This window comes from Seriola lalandi, unplaced genomic scaffold, assembly GCF_002814215.2.
Source record: "Seriola lalandi dorsalis isolate HSWRI2012SDOR001 ecotype SW California unplaced genomic scaffold, Sedor1 jcf7180002054850, whole genome shotgun sequence".
Classification (NCBI taxonomy): Eukaryota; Metazoa; Chordata; class Actinopteri; order Carangiformes; family Carangidae; genus Seriola; species Seriola lalandi.
Window position 1 is genome coordinate 3,092,236 of NW_019525403.1, and position 17,189 is coordinate 3,109,424.

Below are 17,189 nucleotides of genomic sequence, written 5' to 3' on the forward strand. Positions count from 1 at the left end.
GGGAATGTGGGGATTGCAAAGAGTATACAGAGAGCCAGAAGAAGAATAAGTAAAGTTCTACAAGATCCTACTGTACTTCAGCCATGTATGTGCAGGACTTTATTGCCAATTGGGCAGCTGTCTTAGATACATACGTTTAAATGTTTACAACAGTAAGAGTATGATCCACATGATATTAAAGGATATTTAAACTAAGCTGCTGTTGACTTTTCATCACAAATGTAAAAGCATAAAATGAGGTTTGTTAGCTGATGCTCTGTGACACTGAGATTCAGTTTTTACGAAATAAGGAAGCTTTGGATGTACGGGATAAAATTCACCAGCCAGTGCTTTTCTGCTAAAATAAATTCTGCAATTTTGCTCCTGTGGTTGTATCAACAAAGTGTCACATCAGACCTCCTATCTATCTATCCATCCATCCATCCATCCATCAAACTTGGCCGTGATTTGATATTAATCAGTATCAGTAAATTCCTAAGTGTGGATCCAAGACTCAGTATCACTCACATTAGTGCATCATTAGTTTGGAGTCCCTGGCTGTTATGAGGCAGATGGTGAGACAACACACACACACACACACACACACACACACACACACACCTGTATGTGGAGGCGCTGAGGTGAATGTGGTCAGGTAGTCCATGACTCTCCATCCTGGACGCAGTGTTAACGGTGTCTCCAAACAGGCAGTATCGGGGCATCTTCTCCCCCACCACCCCAGCTAACACCGGGCCGGTATGGAGACCCACACGGATCTGAAACACACACACCACGTCATCACATACACACAGGCTGGAATACAAGACAACTACATAAGGAGTCCTCAAAGCAGTAAAAACTGATCTGATCTGTATGTGCCATCAAAGAACCAAATGGAGAACCACAGACTATAATTCCTCCTCCCCTTCCCTTCAGGAATTTCACTGCTCAGGTTTTGTTGGTCAGATGAGAAACTCAGAAACCACTGCTCACCTGTATGGGTTTTCCTGTTACAGGGTTTGTCACCTCTCTGGCGGCTATCCTCATCCCCAGAGCGAAGTTCGCCACTCTGTGAGCATGTGTCTCTATAGGGACTGGGACTCCCCCCACCACCATGTACGCATCTCCAATAGTCTCAACCTTTAGGAAACCAATGAAAAAAATATTTGACCAGTATCAAAGTATCACATAACAAGAAAAGTTCGACAGTTTATTGTAAAAAAGGTGTTAAGAGCAGCCGGAGGTATCCAATCCATTGTCCAAGAATCCATGTCACAAAAGTGAAGCTTAGTCTAACTCTTTCTCAGATTAAATCGAAGGCAACTGGACTTGTATTTGTCTGTGGAAGACCAGTTGCCTTCGATTTCATCTGAGAAAGAGATAACAATGACCTGGGTCCTACTCCACTTTCTTGGTCAGACTAGTGCGGACTAGAGAGACCAATACATAAGAACTGATGAAGCCGCTTGGATAAGAGGCGGAACGTCTTCCACAGACAAATACAAGTCCAGTTGCCTTCGATTTAATCTGAGAGAGAGATAACAATGACCTGGACGAATGAGAATTTGCACAGACAGCTTAGTCTAAGAACATTTAGACACAGGGGAATGGCTGGAATGACAGACAAGACCTAAGAGTGGGAGCTAGATGTGACAAATAGTTGTTTACTGTAATTATGGTCTATTAATATATATACAACGATAATCTAATACAACGGCGCATTTTGGCTTCAACACAATATCTTCATTGTTTGAGCGTGACTGGTCTTTTATAACTGTATCTATAAATATTTATTTCAAACGCAACTGAACCTGACCCTCCCGTGGAGATGAAACCGGGAGATCCAGCAAAGATAATACCTTGTAGATGTCGTGTATGTTCGTGAGTCGGTCGAACTTCGAGTACATGGAGTTAAGCATGTGGACGACATGGATGGGCTCGCAGGCGGCGCAGATGTTAGTGAAGGTGACCACGTCACTGAACAAAATAGTGCACACCTCAAACTCCCCTGGAAAAGACAGATAAGAGATAGATATGTATAAAACACTATGACTTTCCTGTGTATAAGAATTTTACGTTTGTTATTTTTCTGAAGATGGGAAATGGAAAGTGAAGTGATGAAATAGAGCTGCCATGTGTATTAGAGATTTAGGGGGGCCCCTGGAGCAGTAGCCTGGTCACAAAAGACTGGCTAATGGGGATTTAACAAAATAAATGAATAAATACTTAAAGGAATAGAAAAGCAGACACACACACCTGGGTTGTCTGACTGACTGACTGACTGACTGACTCACCTGCCTTTACGCTCTTCCCGTCTTTAAGCTGGTTGGCGATGTGACGTGGAAGCATGGCGTACAGCAGAGTTTCAGTCTTCTGTTTTTCAGCCTCCAGGTGATGCGACAGGATTCTCAGTTCCTCCTGGACACACACACACAAACACACACACACACACACACACTGCTGTGTCACCTTTAAAACACTCTACACATATTCTCAAGATTCAAATCTGTATAAACCGAAGGTTGATAAAACATTTCTAAACTGAAAAGTGAATGAGTGGTCATCATGACAAGTCAATTTCAATCAGTGTGTACACATTTCACTGACTAAACAGCTTGATTTGATAAGATAATATGGTTAGCATTAGCTTATCCTTCTCCCTAAACCAGATGTTTACTGTAGGCTACTGTTAACCCAGCTAACTGATGAATGTAGCTCTCAACACTTACCAAGAGTTCAGCCAACAAGATCCCACTAAAGTGTCTGTACAGCTGCCAGAAGCGCAATCCATCGCTTACAACTACAAATGCAGAGTGAACAGCAGCGCCCCCTTCAGGCCACTCACCGACAGGAAATTGTTTTAATGCGAAAGCCTGTCTGTTGCGGATTAGCTCTATGGCCCACACACCAAACCTGTGACTGGAAAGTTGAGTGTTTTCCATTTAAATGATGTGTGTCACTCTCCCTCCTCTCACCTCATGAGAAAACTCATGGGAACTAGTTACAGTGTATTTAGCTTTGGCGGGTCGCTGCTGCCCTCTGCTGGACAACACTGAAATAAAATACATCTCTTCAGTTTGTTTTCAGTCTTGTGATTCGATTTTAATGTGACATTCATTTATTAAAGATTAAAAACGAAATAATAACCATTTAACATTTATGTTTTTCATTTAATCATGACATAAAAAGCAATTAAAAATAACTGAATTAATATACTGAATATGACCCACAATGTTATAATTCATCTTGTGGGAAACATGAACATGTGAATTCATCCAGTAGTTGTTGAGACATCATGATCTCATTTTATACCACAACATTATCATCTCCATCGAGCTGTTTCTTCTCCCGTTATAAACTGAGCCGCCGGTTCGTCCGGACTCTCACCAAAGACTACATTACCCAGAGGCCGCTTTACTTTTTTTCTCTCCAGCTGGTTGGTCAGCTCCATTTCTGCTAGACGCTGCTGGTTGAGAAGAACCAGGTCTCGGGTGACGTCGTGCGGGGCCAGGTCAGCCAGGTGAAGGCCGACGTCTCGGAGTTCCTTGAGGCTTCGTAGCTTTGGAGAACATAGGTACAACATACAGCCAAGAGAATCCATCCACAACATCTGACCTGCAGATAAAACACAGATAAACACAGAATTGCACTGCAGAAGGTTTCTCATCTTGTATTTCTATAGCTATAGATGAAGTTGATTCGATCGGTTGTGGGCGTGGCTTATAAAAATGACTGCAGTTGTGTTTTACCTCTTAGTTTGAGCGTGGAATGTTGGTCATTGTAGTTCTTCAAGACAAATTGACTGTTGATGAATTTCCTGATGCTCTCAATGGTTAAAGTCACCTGGAGAAAGAGGCTTTAATATTTACACTATTCTACTACACTTCATAATTCAACTTATGATTTGGACTCTTTGGAGTAATTTCCTGCTTTATTTTGATAGTACGTCCTACATCCCTGTTCTGAGTTTTTTTTTGTCTTGCAACTACTTCAGTTCTGTTATTAAATTACCTCCTTGCACCTTTATCTTTGTCTGTATTTGGGTAATCCTTAAAACAGCTATTGTGTTTTAATTGCTGCTGTCTTTAAATAAACATTTTATAAGTAATTTGGTGTTGATTTTTTCTTGCTTTGATACATTACATGAGATGAAAATGTTCTGTTTCACTTCAATAATCAATGGCACAATTTACCACAATGTAACTTCTCCAAAGGCATTTTTCATTTTCACGAGTGTGACCATGTCCCATTGACAAAGGCTGGAGAGTAGAGAGACTGTAGCCTTTTTTTTTTTTTGGAGGTTTGCACATTAAGGATAATCCTGGAATGCTCGGACGAAATATCAAAATAATCTCCTCTCTAACCACTTCACTGCGACCTCGATGGAAAACGTGAGATCGACGAAAGATGTAAAAGGACTTATGGGCTTAAGAACAAAAATGTGACTGTTCAGAAAGAGTAGCGATGGATTTCTCGGGAAATCAGCTCCTGAATTTGTATTGCGGTTGATGGGAATTTTTTTCTCCCTTCATCGCCTTTTATGTCACCATGGTTAATCAAATCGCACAAGTCATAGCACACCATTCCCAATTAATCCGCATGCACGTGCCAAAATTTTGATACGGAAGATGAATAAGTATGTAGAATAATAATATATGCCTTCAATGCTATTGTATTAGAAGCACATAATAAGTTAAATGATAAAGACTGACTTTATTTTTTTATTTCATAGTGTTGTTAATACTGGTTAAATGCTAATTTCATTGTACTTCACTTATTCTACTTCGCTTGTTAATATGTTAGTGCAATACTTGAATAGGTCAATAGGTGGCGCATATCGCCTGTGAGGAACCTAGAAACCTCTTGGAGGCAGTGCTGCAGAATAAATCCTGCAGTCAAGCTATAAGGAAGCTAAAGTTTTGCTTCTTTGTTTTATACATACAGACAGCAGCAGGATTTAGAAATACACCTTCCTGGACACACCGGGTCGGGGAGGGCAATACATAAATCTCCTTGTTTCAGATCCAGCTGAGTTTAAGTGGCTGTTGTTGTCACTAATCAGCATTGTTGTCATTGTAGTGATCAGGGCCTCTATTCACAAAGCATTTTATCTTACCACTAAGAGTTCTCCTGAGTTGCACTAAAAGTTTCTAACCAAAGAAGTCCTAAGTCCTCTTCACAAAGCTGCTGCGTCCAACTTTCACTAAGGAAAAGTGAAAACTCCTTAGCTAAGAGTGCAACTCTGTTGCTATGGCTTACGTCAGTTTTCAAGGACGAGCTTGCTTGCAGGGACAACATCGATTGGTTGATGAAAGACAGGTGTGTGCAGGTGAAAACGCATGCGCAGCATCCCGCAGTGATAATAACAACAACAAAAAAAACACTGAGAAATAAACAAATACAAGCTTAACCCAGACTTAGCAGCTACTTTTAGAGCTAAGCGGCTTTGTGAATTACTCATAGGAGTCCTAAAGTTAGGACTGACACGCCCGTCGTTTTTTAGGAGTTTCTCCTAAATCGGCAAGTTAGGAGCTACTTTTACCCTTTAAAATATTTTCAATACGTGCCCATGATGTATTTTCTGTTTTGGTTTGTATATTTGTATATGTGGTAGGTCAGAATAGATATCTTAACTACATACTTGCTTGATCATGTGCATATATTCTATATTTAAAGATCAACTAAGCAAATTGAACCTCTCCAGGATTAAATGCTGTGATTCCATACTGCACTATTCAGTTCATTCCAGTTGTTAGTGTTGTTTTACACCCCTCACACCTCTGTTACTAAATCTATGAACTCTTAGCTCTGCGGCTGTGTTTTTACCTGTGGGTGTATAACAGTGAAGTGCTGATCCAGTGTAGCGTCTCTGGCCTGAAGACCTGGAACAAACTTCTGTATATTCACCCCTGTCTGCCTTATCTTCAGCTGACGGATTAGAAAACAGTGACAGACAGACAAGTTAAACCCAAAACCCCAAAATATTTTCAGAATTCAGTTAAATTTAGTCGGATACATTGACCCTTACGTCTTCGTCAAAGACAATATGGAAGGGAAAAGCATTGCAGAAAGCCTTCTCTTCCATCCACAGCTTTTCTGGGTAACATGGTCTGAAGGTGCACCGGTGGCCGCCTAGGGAGTAAATCAAACACACCCATTTCGTCAACGTTGGATAAGCTACTCTTATTTATCCTGGTTTTTATGGGCGGCAAATTTAAAAGAACCTCAAAAACGAATGGAGAAACAGTAAGACGATGGTGCTGGAAGGAACGCTGATGCTTCGAGGATGATGATAATGCGAATCATATGCACCTGATCTCAAGCCAGTTGAACCATAAGAGATTTTGGAGCAATGCGTCAGTGTCAATATGTCTCCACCACAATCATAAAAACAGCTAAAGGCTTAAAGGTATAAAGTGTAAGATCGTGCTGCTTCAGCATTTCATCTCTTCGCCCCTGTCCAGTTAATCATGTTGTTTTTTTCCCCATGTTCTTTATCATTTATATGTGCATTAATGATTGTTAATAGTATTGAAACAAATTATGGATATTTGTCGTACAAACAGTATGTTTTTACCTATAAAAATGTGGAGGCAAGGCTAGTCAGGCTACAGCAGCATGAGGACGGGATGATGACATCATCACAAAGGCAGAATCAGAAAATAAGGTTTGTTGCCGGGTAGGTTTTTATTTACAAGATATTCGGCTCGGTGTTTGGTGCGGCATCCAATAAACATATTAACAGGAAATAACAATAAAAAGTTAAAATACGTACATATATATATGTACAAAAGTGTTGACTATATGAATACTCCAAGGTGTTACTGTAATGTGGTTGTTGATGATTGATGAGGCCGGACACAGAAGAAAAGGCAGGTGCTGGTCCATCACATATATTTGTCCATATGTGAAAGGACAATTTGTTTAAATCATACAAGTTCTTTAAATTCAAACATGTTAGGTCTGTTGTGTGTGTATATAATAAATATAATGGATAGATATGAATATGCTAAAATAAATACGGTATTAGGCGGTGGATCCTGAACCTGCTGGTTCTGGATCAAACAGTCGCTTTGTCTTACTTAAAAAAAGCTACTGACTGCAGCGAAACTAGACGGTCATTGGATAAATGCTGGGCTTTGTCCCGCCCATCGGACGCTCAGCGTCTCTGGGGGTCTATGGGACAGTGGGCTGGCCCGGACGCTCGGCTTCTGCATGGTGATTGGAAGATCTGTCTGAGGCTGAGTCCCTTTTTGATTGACAGCGAAATGAGCGAATCAGCGATCTTGAAGTATAAGCATCCACCGGAGCCGTTTTCAAGTTTTTCATTCCGTTGTTCGGAGTTGATCTGGAGACGTTACTGATCCTCAGCGACTTTGTCTTTGTTAGACAAGCGTTATGTTTGGCGACTCTCTTCTGTCGCTCTGCAGCGGTAGAAAATCAATGAATATTTCTAATGTTATTTTTTTCCATATGTGAACAAGTGAGAAGTTCATTGTCTCCATGTAATGTGTGAGGTGCAAAGGCCATTGTAGCCAACCTATACACAACAAGCTCAAAATCAAATTTGGTGAAGGATTTCCACAATAACTTAACATCTACATGTTCTATCCATCCATCCATCCATCCATTTTCTACCGCTTATCCTCTAGTAGCGTCGCGGGGGGGGCTGGAGCCTATCGGGCGTACACCCTACGTGTGGCGTAAAGGGCGTTGCACACTACACCCCAACATCCATCTGCTGAAGCTCAGGAGCAGCTGGGCGATTCAGCAGAACAATGACCTTAAACATCAAAGTAAATCTACGAAAGAATGACCTCAGGCAAAGAAAGTCCACTTTCTGGAGTGGCCCAATCAGAGCCCAGACCTATAATCAAGTAGAGATACAGTGGAATGACCTGCAGAAAAATATGCAAACCGAACATCCTGAGAATATGTCTGAAGCATTTCCTTAAAAAGGAATGGTCCAAAACTCCTCCTGAACATTTAGCAGGTCTGATGAGCAGCTACTGGAAGCTCTTGTTTGAGGTTATTAGTACAAAATATTATAATTGTTTCTATTATATTAGTTTAGGGACACTGTGTTGGTCTACATTTGTGACTAAGATGGAGATCAGGTCACATTTAATGACAAATCAGTGCAGAAACCCAAGTCATTCCAAAGGGTTTAGATACTTTTTCTTGCTACTGTATGTTTATGAAGAATGGTATTGATCCTCCAGTAGAGTTCAGAGACTTTATGACGGTGTCTCTTTTAATTTGTCGCATTCTGTATCGTTAACTTACTCAGAAAGTCACATTTGGTTGCGTTGCAATCCGGCATCAACGGACTCTAATGAGGTTTAGAGTTATTTTGCATTGCAACATTTATACACAAACAGAAATACACATTTTCCTACGACACTTTTAGGTTTAGGTAGGTTTTAGGTGAGCTTCCAAGCTGGGACTGTTTCCTCAAATGTTTAGCTGTCTGTAAAGTACTTCCGTGCAGCATCTACAGTAGATAAGGTCAAGAGAACAGGTTTATAAAATCATAAATTCAAACCTTTTTCTGCGAGGACCACAGCTCTGATCAGGTCCCAGCCACTCTTCTTCTCAGCCAGTGACACATATCTGTCCTTCATACTTTTCAAAAATTCCTCCTGGGGAACAAACAATGACACACATATATATATAGTATATATACAGTACATGTAGAAACATGCACAGATACCCACCCCTTTATGACTGGGGTAGTCCTGGTCTATAGTCTTTTGTACTTGGTTGATCTGTTTGACCAGAAACACAACATGCTCCTTCTTCCCTGTTCGCTCATCTTCCTCTGATTGGTTTAGAACCACCATGGTCACTTTGCTGTCAAAGAACTCCCTGGCAACCGCCTCCATGATACCTGCAGGGTAGGGGTAAGAAAAAGGAGATATTTGTCTATTTTAACGTTCCAAAGCACATGGACTAAAGCGTGTGGTGCAAGTATGCAAGTACATTTAGGGCGTGTTCTTAAAGGGGACATATTATGCTCCTTTTCAACAAGTTTAAATAAGTCTCAGAGGTCCCCAAAACACGTCTTTGAAGCTTCTTGCTAAAAAAATCCACTCCGATCCTATATTTCAGCATGCCTGTAAACCCCTCTTTTTCAGCCCTGTTCGGAACAGGCTGTTTCTGTGTCTGTAGCTTTAAATGCAAATGAGCTGTGCCTGACCACACCCCCTCTCCGGAAGGGGATGCCGTTCGGGCTTCTAGCACCGTGCTCTAATGTTTACGGTGACCCGCGACCTGGCGTCGGTAGCGATTTGGTTCAACCACACGACTTTTATCCAGAATCTGATCCAGAGGGAGAGGCTGCTGAAGAAGTTCAAACTCTACAACTGCAGCAGGACGTTTCTGATTGGTTAGTAACCAATTTTGTGTATTTTGACATTACATTTTCAGTTTGTTGATGAGTGCTGGCACACAGCATAATATGTCCGCTTTAAATGTCATAAAAATTACAACTGAAACTAGCAAAGATATATGCTTTGTGCTGCACCTGGTGTAAGAATTTTATTTATTTATTTATTTTTTTAGAATTCAGACTTATTCTGACTTTTTTCTAAGTATTTAGAGATTAAAGTCAGAATTTTGATATTAAAGGCAGAATTTTGAAATTAATCTCAGAATTCTGACTTTCTAAAATTGACCACATATGATTTTTTTTTTTTTTTTTTTTTTTTTTAGAATTCTGACTTTTTTCTCAGAATCCTAAGATTAAAATTAAAGTTCTAAAAAAAAAAAAAAAAAAAAAATTTCACATGTGGCCCTAATCCTCTACCATAGTGAGGTGGAGCTTTAACAGCTACTAGAAAAACATTTTTTGTCCCTTGAGGCAGTAACTTTGCAGGTATCTGTGTTGTAGCTCGGATAATATTTCTACTACGAGTGTAGTGTGTGTCTGTGGGGGAGTGTGAACCATGCTTTTTATAGTGATAAATATTACTATTTGTCGGCACAGTTAACAGCAGGCCCATGTGTTGTGTTTACTTCTAATGAAGAGAAATAAAGCTTATTAATGAATGACATTTTTCCACTGATGCTCATCGTGCTTTCTAATGCTATGCAGGAAGCTGTGTTCTGATTTGCATACATGAGTCTTTTCTAATCTATCCAGAGAATTCAGCTAAACAAAGAGTGGAGTTACACAATATTAAGTTAACTGCTCCCACCGTACCAACAACTTTCAAGTTGAGTGAACATGAGATTGGTGTCATGGACACATACAAGATAAAATGGCAGGAAATAGCTCAAATTAACACAGTATCAAACTGCTTTATTTACATACAGGCTGCCACACACACACACACTCCAATGTCATGCCTATCATTTTCACAGGTGGAGTGAAACACAACAGAAAATGACCATGGATGTGACAGGCTTTCGTTCAGAGTTGCGTGTTTGTATGTGTGCATGTGATGTGTACAGCTAATAAAACCAACATGGCTGCAGATGGTCTGTAAATCCCTCCAAACTGTGGTCTGTTTGCCAGTTAAAGGGCAAAGTCTTGTTATTTTATTCTGCAGATGTTAAATACTGATGCGTGAGTATACCAGGTACAATAGGGTGCAGGCCCTTCCTGTCAGAGTAGTAGTGAAGCAGCATCTTCCCGCCGTCCGTCATCTCCACTCGGAAAGACGGTGCGTTCATTTCCTGAAGAAATAGGAAACAGGTAGTTTGAACTACAAATGCAGTTCATGAAAGCAGTGAGTGTAGAGATGGGTTGGTGCCTGGGAGGTGATGGATCTATCTTTTGTGTGTGTGTGTCTCTGCCATTTTTTTCAGGTGAACCGAAACTGTAAAATGCTGCTGTAGGCTGAAAACAGACAACAACATTTATGCTGGAGATAAAGCATAAAAAGCATAACCCCACTCGCACTCATCTGGCAAATTAGCACATTTGTATTAGGAAGCAAACAATAATCAGCCCCTTCATAAACAGGTTAAAACCCCTTGTGCCACAGGCCTGCAATTAACAGGTTGATTCTGATTGGAGCACAAGACCATAGGTCAACCCAATCAGATCCTGTCTTTGTTTCGTGAAGCTTCTTAATCTTGAATAACTTTAACTAGATCGAAAAAGCTGCTTGTGCCGTCACACCGTGTGCTATCTGGTGCTGTGCTTCAAAGCCTGTACGTAAATGCTATCACGCCATTAGCAAGTATGCTAACGAATAGCTAAGCAGCAAATTTAGCTCCCAGAAAAACAGGACTATAAACAGACTTTTAGCCATTTAACACGCTTAACAAATGCATCAAGCTATGACCAAAGTCTCATCCGTGTCATCGGTATATAAATAGGAATAATGACACACCAGCATACCTGATAGGACAGAGCCAGATAACTATGGAGAGCATCCAGATTTCCAATGAATTCAATCAGATTTCCTCCCAGTGTCCGCAGCATGGTGTCATAGCCGGCTTGCTTACAAAAATTAAAGAAATGTTCTCCAAAGAGCTTCAGAAATACGTCGGCAGAAACATCTGAAACAGTGTCACAAAACATTATAGATATATTAATGAAATATAATTATATATTGACCTCCCAGCACTCATGTTTGTCTTATTACAACACAGATATTCAATTACAGCCTATTCCCCAAAAGATCTAGATAATTAGCCCCTTAGGAAGAGCTTAATAACCTGTTGACATGTCCGGAATAAACAGTTCTTGTTATGTCTTACACATCTGCACTCATTGTTTCTCACTCTATCCACGTAAAATATGATCTGTACATGTATAAATAAATAATTTACCCATCATGTACAAAGCAGCCGCTATGGTGGAGCCTAATAAATACAAAATGTATGCATTTAATAATCATTCACAGGGGATTAAATTTAATTAAATTAAATTAAATTAAAGCAGAACCGGAATCATTACCCCCAAAAGAAGCGATGAATACCCTTTTTTTTTTTTACCAGAATTTTACCGAATTATAGTAACACTTTTTTTTGATGAGTAACAGCTCTTTTGTTCAAAGAAAACACACTGGTTCAAACTGGTGAAGCTTGTAGCATTGTTTTTTTTTTTTTTAATGCACCTGCCATGAGTTTAAATAATTATATAAACACCCACTGGGTGTAACCTGTTGGATTTCATCGGGGACATCGTTAACACCCTGAGTTATCACGTCAGGTTCACACCTCAGACGCCTACACGCTTTCATTTTTCAAGAAAGTTCAAAAACATATTATCTGCAATAACTATGAGATTCTTCCTTTTACTCATTTATTACAATGAGAAGTTTCCACATTTATGTCGCTACATTTTCTGTTTTCAAAAATTTGTTCTGTCAATATCACTTAAATTCATTGGTAACCACTTTACAGTAAGATTACCTAATTCCTATAAAGGGTTTATAAATGGTTTATAATTAAGTTATCAATTTGGATTTGAACACTTTATGAATAAACAATTATAAACAAGTAAAAACATATTTTTCCTACATTGATGCATTGGCAGGATTGAGTTGATGCTTTCTATTCATTCATTTTACCAAATGACCATTTATAACCTTATTGTAAAATGTGAAACACATCATTTATTTATGAGTTACTAGTAACTGGTAACTGGTAATAGCTGGTAATAAGGCTCCCTTTTACCAGTTATAAATAATAGTAACTTGTTAATAAATGATGATGGGTTTTACACTTTCACTACTTTAGAAATGTTTGTATCTGATAAATAAATGGTTGTAAACTTAAATGCCGACATTGACATTTCACACAAATGGTTAATATGTCATATGATTCTGGATAAACAATATATAACTAGTGTGAGTGGTGGAGGTAGACAACTGCAAGGCGGCAATTCTCCTTATCTAATGTGTTGTAACAGCATGTAAAAGATTTATAAAGTGTTAACGAGCTAATTGATAAACTAGTAATAAACTGTTCGTAAATACTTTATAAGGGTAGTCTCGTTGTAAAGTGATACCAGTCATTTTTCCCCTCATCGCTCTAAATCCCATAATGAAAAAGTGACAACAGATTCTTAGACATTTTTCAAATGTACCAAAAAAAGGCAAAACTGAAACATCACATTGACATAAGTATTCAGACAGTTTTCTATGACAGTTGCTCAGTTTTCCCCCATATACTCTCAGATATTTCTACACCTTCGGTAAAGCCAGCTGATTGGACACGATAATTATACTTTATTCCAACTTAACAAAACAGTGTAATTCAATTTCAACTTATTGCACTGCACTGACCTTACATTGAGTAAGACACTAACTAACTAGCCAGACTGTAATCACGTTTTTATGGATATGATCATCTATCCAAGTGCCACAGTGCCGTCACGATGACCAATCAAAATGTACAAAATATCTCAGATGGTCGGACTGTTCTGAAATATTGGTGGGAAAATTTTGAAGTCTGATATGAATGAAATGAAAGGCTGATGCCAGGATATAAAGGAATTTGAACTCTTACCCAGCAGTGAGCAGACCTCCTCCACCAGTCTTAGTGTCAGGATATCGTCATAAACTGTATATGTCATGAAGGTATCCTGGACCCCTGGTAAAGAGCTATCCAAAAAACATGACCTTTACTTTTAACATCACAATTGTCATCATCCATTAATATATATTTTCATAATGTATATGTGTGTATCTACGCCCAAACCTCAGTTTGTCCCAGGTCTCCTGACCAAACCTCTCCACCACCAGAGACTGGAGGCAGCTGTTGATAAATCCATACTACAAAGAACAGAAAGATTTCATCTAGTCACCAGTGTTAAAATTCAAAGAGCATGTCATCACAAAATACATACATGTTAATAATACTTAATCGACAAATAATGAGGTGCTGCAGGACCTACAGAGTACATCAATTTCCCACATAATATTTACAATTGTTTGCCAATTGGCAAACTTTAATACTATAAAATCAACAGCAGAATATGTTTAATATGATACTGAAATATACACACAACACAAATTACACACCCCTCTCCTCAGTTATTTGTGTTACGGTTAAATGATGTATAAAGAAATTTTTTGCTTTTAATGATATTCATGTTTTTAGTTTGTCTAACATACGCTTGTTGCTGTGTGTGTTCCGTACTGGGTAATCCCATGTCAAATCAACAGATTTTCGAAAATTTTCCTGCCTGACTATCTTGGATTTGCTTCATACTTTGTGTAAATTATGTCATTGTACCCAAAAACTAGTACTAATGATGCTGAACCTAGATATGCAAATATTTTTGATCGGGGACTCAATAACTAAGCGTGTAGAAATGGCAAAGACTGAAAATGTAACCATGACTGACACATCTGTCAGGAAGCTAACAGATATTAGTAGCTATCCTCTCTACACACCCAAGCAATATGAAAGTTTTTATCCACACTGGATCTTGCTCAGAGAGCCATAAAAAAAAACTTTTCCCTGCTACTGGAAAAACTTAGTCAATTGCAACATATTCACATTCCAACTTTCCTTCTGCGGACTCCTTGGCCCGAACACATGGCTGACATCAGCATGGCTCACCCATGGGATAGGGGGAGACCAGGAAGTGTTGTATCACTGGGTTAGTTGTGAAACTGTTACTCCGACCATGATTATGCTTTGCATTCATGCTCACTTCAAACCCGCATGCTAGAATCGATAGCCATGTATCGGCTGATGACTCAACTTAAGCCTCAGGACACTGGACTTAATCATCTCCGAGGGTCGGAACATTTCTAAGGTTGCGGTGACTGATGTTGCTCTCTCTGATCATTCCTGTGTTTTCCTAGAGAGTGCTATTGTACCCACTAAGGTGAAGGTTGTCTCTGGTAAGAAAGGATCTCCATGGAAAAAAGAGAGTGTCGAAAAGCTGAATGCAGGTGGCGAAAAACATATCTCCAACAACATGTTACTAGACGGACTGGAAAACTGGGTGGGACTTGCTGGTACTGAACTGGTTTGAATCCTGCTCAAAGGACAGGGACTACTTTGTGTCTATAGGTAATTACACATCTGAACGATTCGATGTGCCGGAATCAATTAAACAAAGACAAAACCGAAGTAATTGTTTTTCCGGCCAAGGAAGAGCGATTAAAAATCAGCACTCGGCTTCAATCGATAATGTTAAAAACTACAAAACTAAGCCAGAAATCTTGATGTAGTCGTGGACTCAGACCTGAATTTTAACAGCCAGACAAATACAAAGTCAGCCTTCTATCACCTTAAGAATATATCAAGAATTAAAAACTGCAGGTACGCTGCAGTTCTCAGGTCTTTTAAATGAATTTTGCCTCGGGAATAAATAAAGTATCTATCTATCTATGATATTTCAGAATTTTTACTGTGCCAACAGCCAAATATAGAAAACAATCTGTAACTTCATATCCTTTCCATAGACCTTTGAAAAACAAATGTCAAATATAGAACTTGCAATATGACATTTTTTTATATTGTTTTTAGTGGTGAGAAGAACAAAACATTTGGTTGCGTCAATTCATTCTTTGACTCAAAACCCAAAAACATTACAATGGACAATTGTTGGCGATGTTACATCTCTGAAAGAATATTATATTAGTATATTAGTATTAATCCCCTTGTCTTTAATATGTCAAAATAAGAAGATATACTCACCATGTCTGTAGTTGGTGTCACCCCACTGAATTCTTCAACCACAATGGAGCAAATGTAGAACAGATTTTACACTATGCTCTCTCGCTCTCTCTCTCTCTCTCTCTCTCTCTAGGGTTCTATCTTTGGAGTATATCTCTTGCGGGATATTGCAACGGTAAAGAGCATCAAATCTAAAAGGGATAGTGGTTCTGAATACATCCTTTAAAGTCTGATGGATATTCTTCCACAGGATCAGAATATATGATAATGATCCGCATTTATCGACCTGGCATTGTCTCCAGAAATCGGAGTTATTGGTTATATATTGATAACGAATGGAACTGGACACTTAGAATTAACTTAGAATTAACAACTAAGCAAGCTTGTGGCTTTCCACTGTATCTCCTGCTTTTATGTTTAAGAAAGACTTGTATATCCTGGAAATAATCTTAGTTTTAGATTTAGAATTATAGGACGATTTAAAAAAAGTTTCTTCATTCCATCCTCTAGATTCTCCGAATCAGCATCTTTTAGGATTGTTTTTCAAGTAGCGTTGCATTGGGAAATCTATAGAAGTCCTGCTGTGTCAAATTATATTCTTAAATAGCTGTCAAAGGCTCACCACCTCAACAGTTTTGCCATTTTCTGTATATTGCACAATTTTTGAACTTCCTTCCAAATCTTTAGAGACCAATAAATGTCTGATAGATGTTTGACTAGTGTTATATCAGAAATAATCGCTTGAAGAGGGATCCTATCAGCTCTAATTCTTTCCACCTAGTCAAATATCCAGAGATGCACCAGCTATAGCATGTTGAGCTATAGCACTTCAGCGGGCAAAGTTTGAAAAAGAAATAATAATTGTGACCGATTCTACTCTTAAACCTAAATTGAGGAATGGGATAACATTTCAACCTTCCTACATCTGCCTTTAATTTGGATGACTGATCTTAAACTTGCTTCATTCCTCGTGTTGTTCTGTGAATGAGGTGCCAATCAAGGCAACCCAGCTCTGTTGAGATCTTGTTTTTAAAGTCGAGGTGGCGAGTACAGCTCAGTTGCTTTATTACTTTACAATCTGTGTGAAAAATGGGAAAATTCCTTTGCGGTTAAACAAAGATTCAAAATTTCAAAGTCTTCTTATTAAGTCCTTTCCTGTAACGAGCAAAGAATTTAACTCTGTAGTAAAAGCTATTCCTTGCGGCTTATCCCACCTGATGAAGAGTCACCTGCAATTTCAAGAAGTTCTAAGGATAGAATCCCTCTTATTTGTAAATGGCATAGACATAATGGATAGTAATTGCAATAATAAACACATTCGTAACACATTTTATGAAAAAAGAAAAATTAGCCCTAGAGGGAAAGCTTTTTGGAATAACACCTTTACAGATATTAACTGGCAAAGAGCATGGCTTTTGCCATACAAATTCTGTATTAACAATAAAGTGAAACAAGTGCACATTAAAATTTTACACAATATATATGTAACTAATTTATACTTATCCAAATTTTTAGATATTGAAAATAAATGTACGCTCTGTGATAACGAAACTGAATCTTTAATTCATCTCTTTTACTACTGCTCAAGTTCACTAACCTTTTGGACTCAGACTGAG

The 17,189-nt window shown here is 38.8% G+C and overlaps 1 protein-coding gene across 1 annotated transcript in view; it reads right to left on the bottom strand.

Annotated features, from left to right (window-relative positions):
* Window positions 1–14,630, bottom strand: part of gucy1b2 (guanylate cyclase 1, soluble, beta 2) — a 15,202-nt gene extending 572 nt beyond the window's left edge. The window contains exons 1-15 of the mRNA XM_087179487.1: window positions 14,607–14,630; window positions 13,639–13,712; window positions 13,447–13,541; window positions 11,330–11,490; window positions 10,560–10,659; window positions 8,697–8,869; window positions 8,525–8,621; window positions 6,008–6,111; window positions 5,806–5,907; window positions 3,729–3,822; window positions 3,398–3,594; window positions 2,274–2,397; window positions 1,839–1,987; window positions 973–1,119; window positions 601–755 (exon numbers count right to left, since the gene is read on the bottom strand). Coding sequence (XP_087035613.1) covers window positions 601–755; window positions 973–1,119; window positions 1,839–1,987; window positions 2,274–2,397; window positions 3,398–3,594; window positions 3,729–3,822; window positions 5,806–5,907; window positions 6,008–6,111; window positions 8,525–8,621; window positions 8,697–8,869; window positions 10,560–10,659; window positions 11,330–11,490; window positions 13,447–13,541; window positions 13,639–13,712; window positions 14,607–14,630 — 1,796 coding nt within the window. The remainder of the gene's footprint in view (window positions 1–600; window positions 756–972; window positions 1,120–1,838; window positions 1,988–2,273; window positions 2,398–3,397; window positions 3,595–3,728; window positions 3,823–5,805; window positions 5,908–6,007; window positions 6,112–8,524; window positions 8,622–8,696; window positions 8,870–10,559; window positions 10,660–11,329; window positions 11,491–13,446; window positions 13,542–13,638; window positions 13,713–14,606) is intronic.
* Between the last annotated feature and the right edge of the window lie 2,559 nt (window positions 14,631–17,189).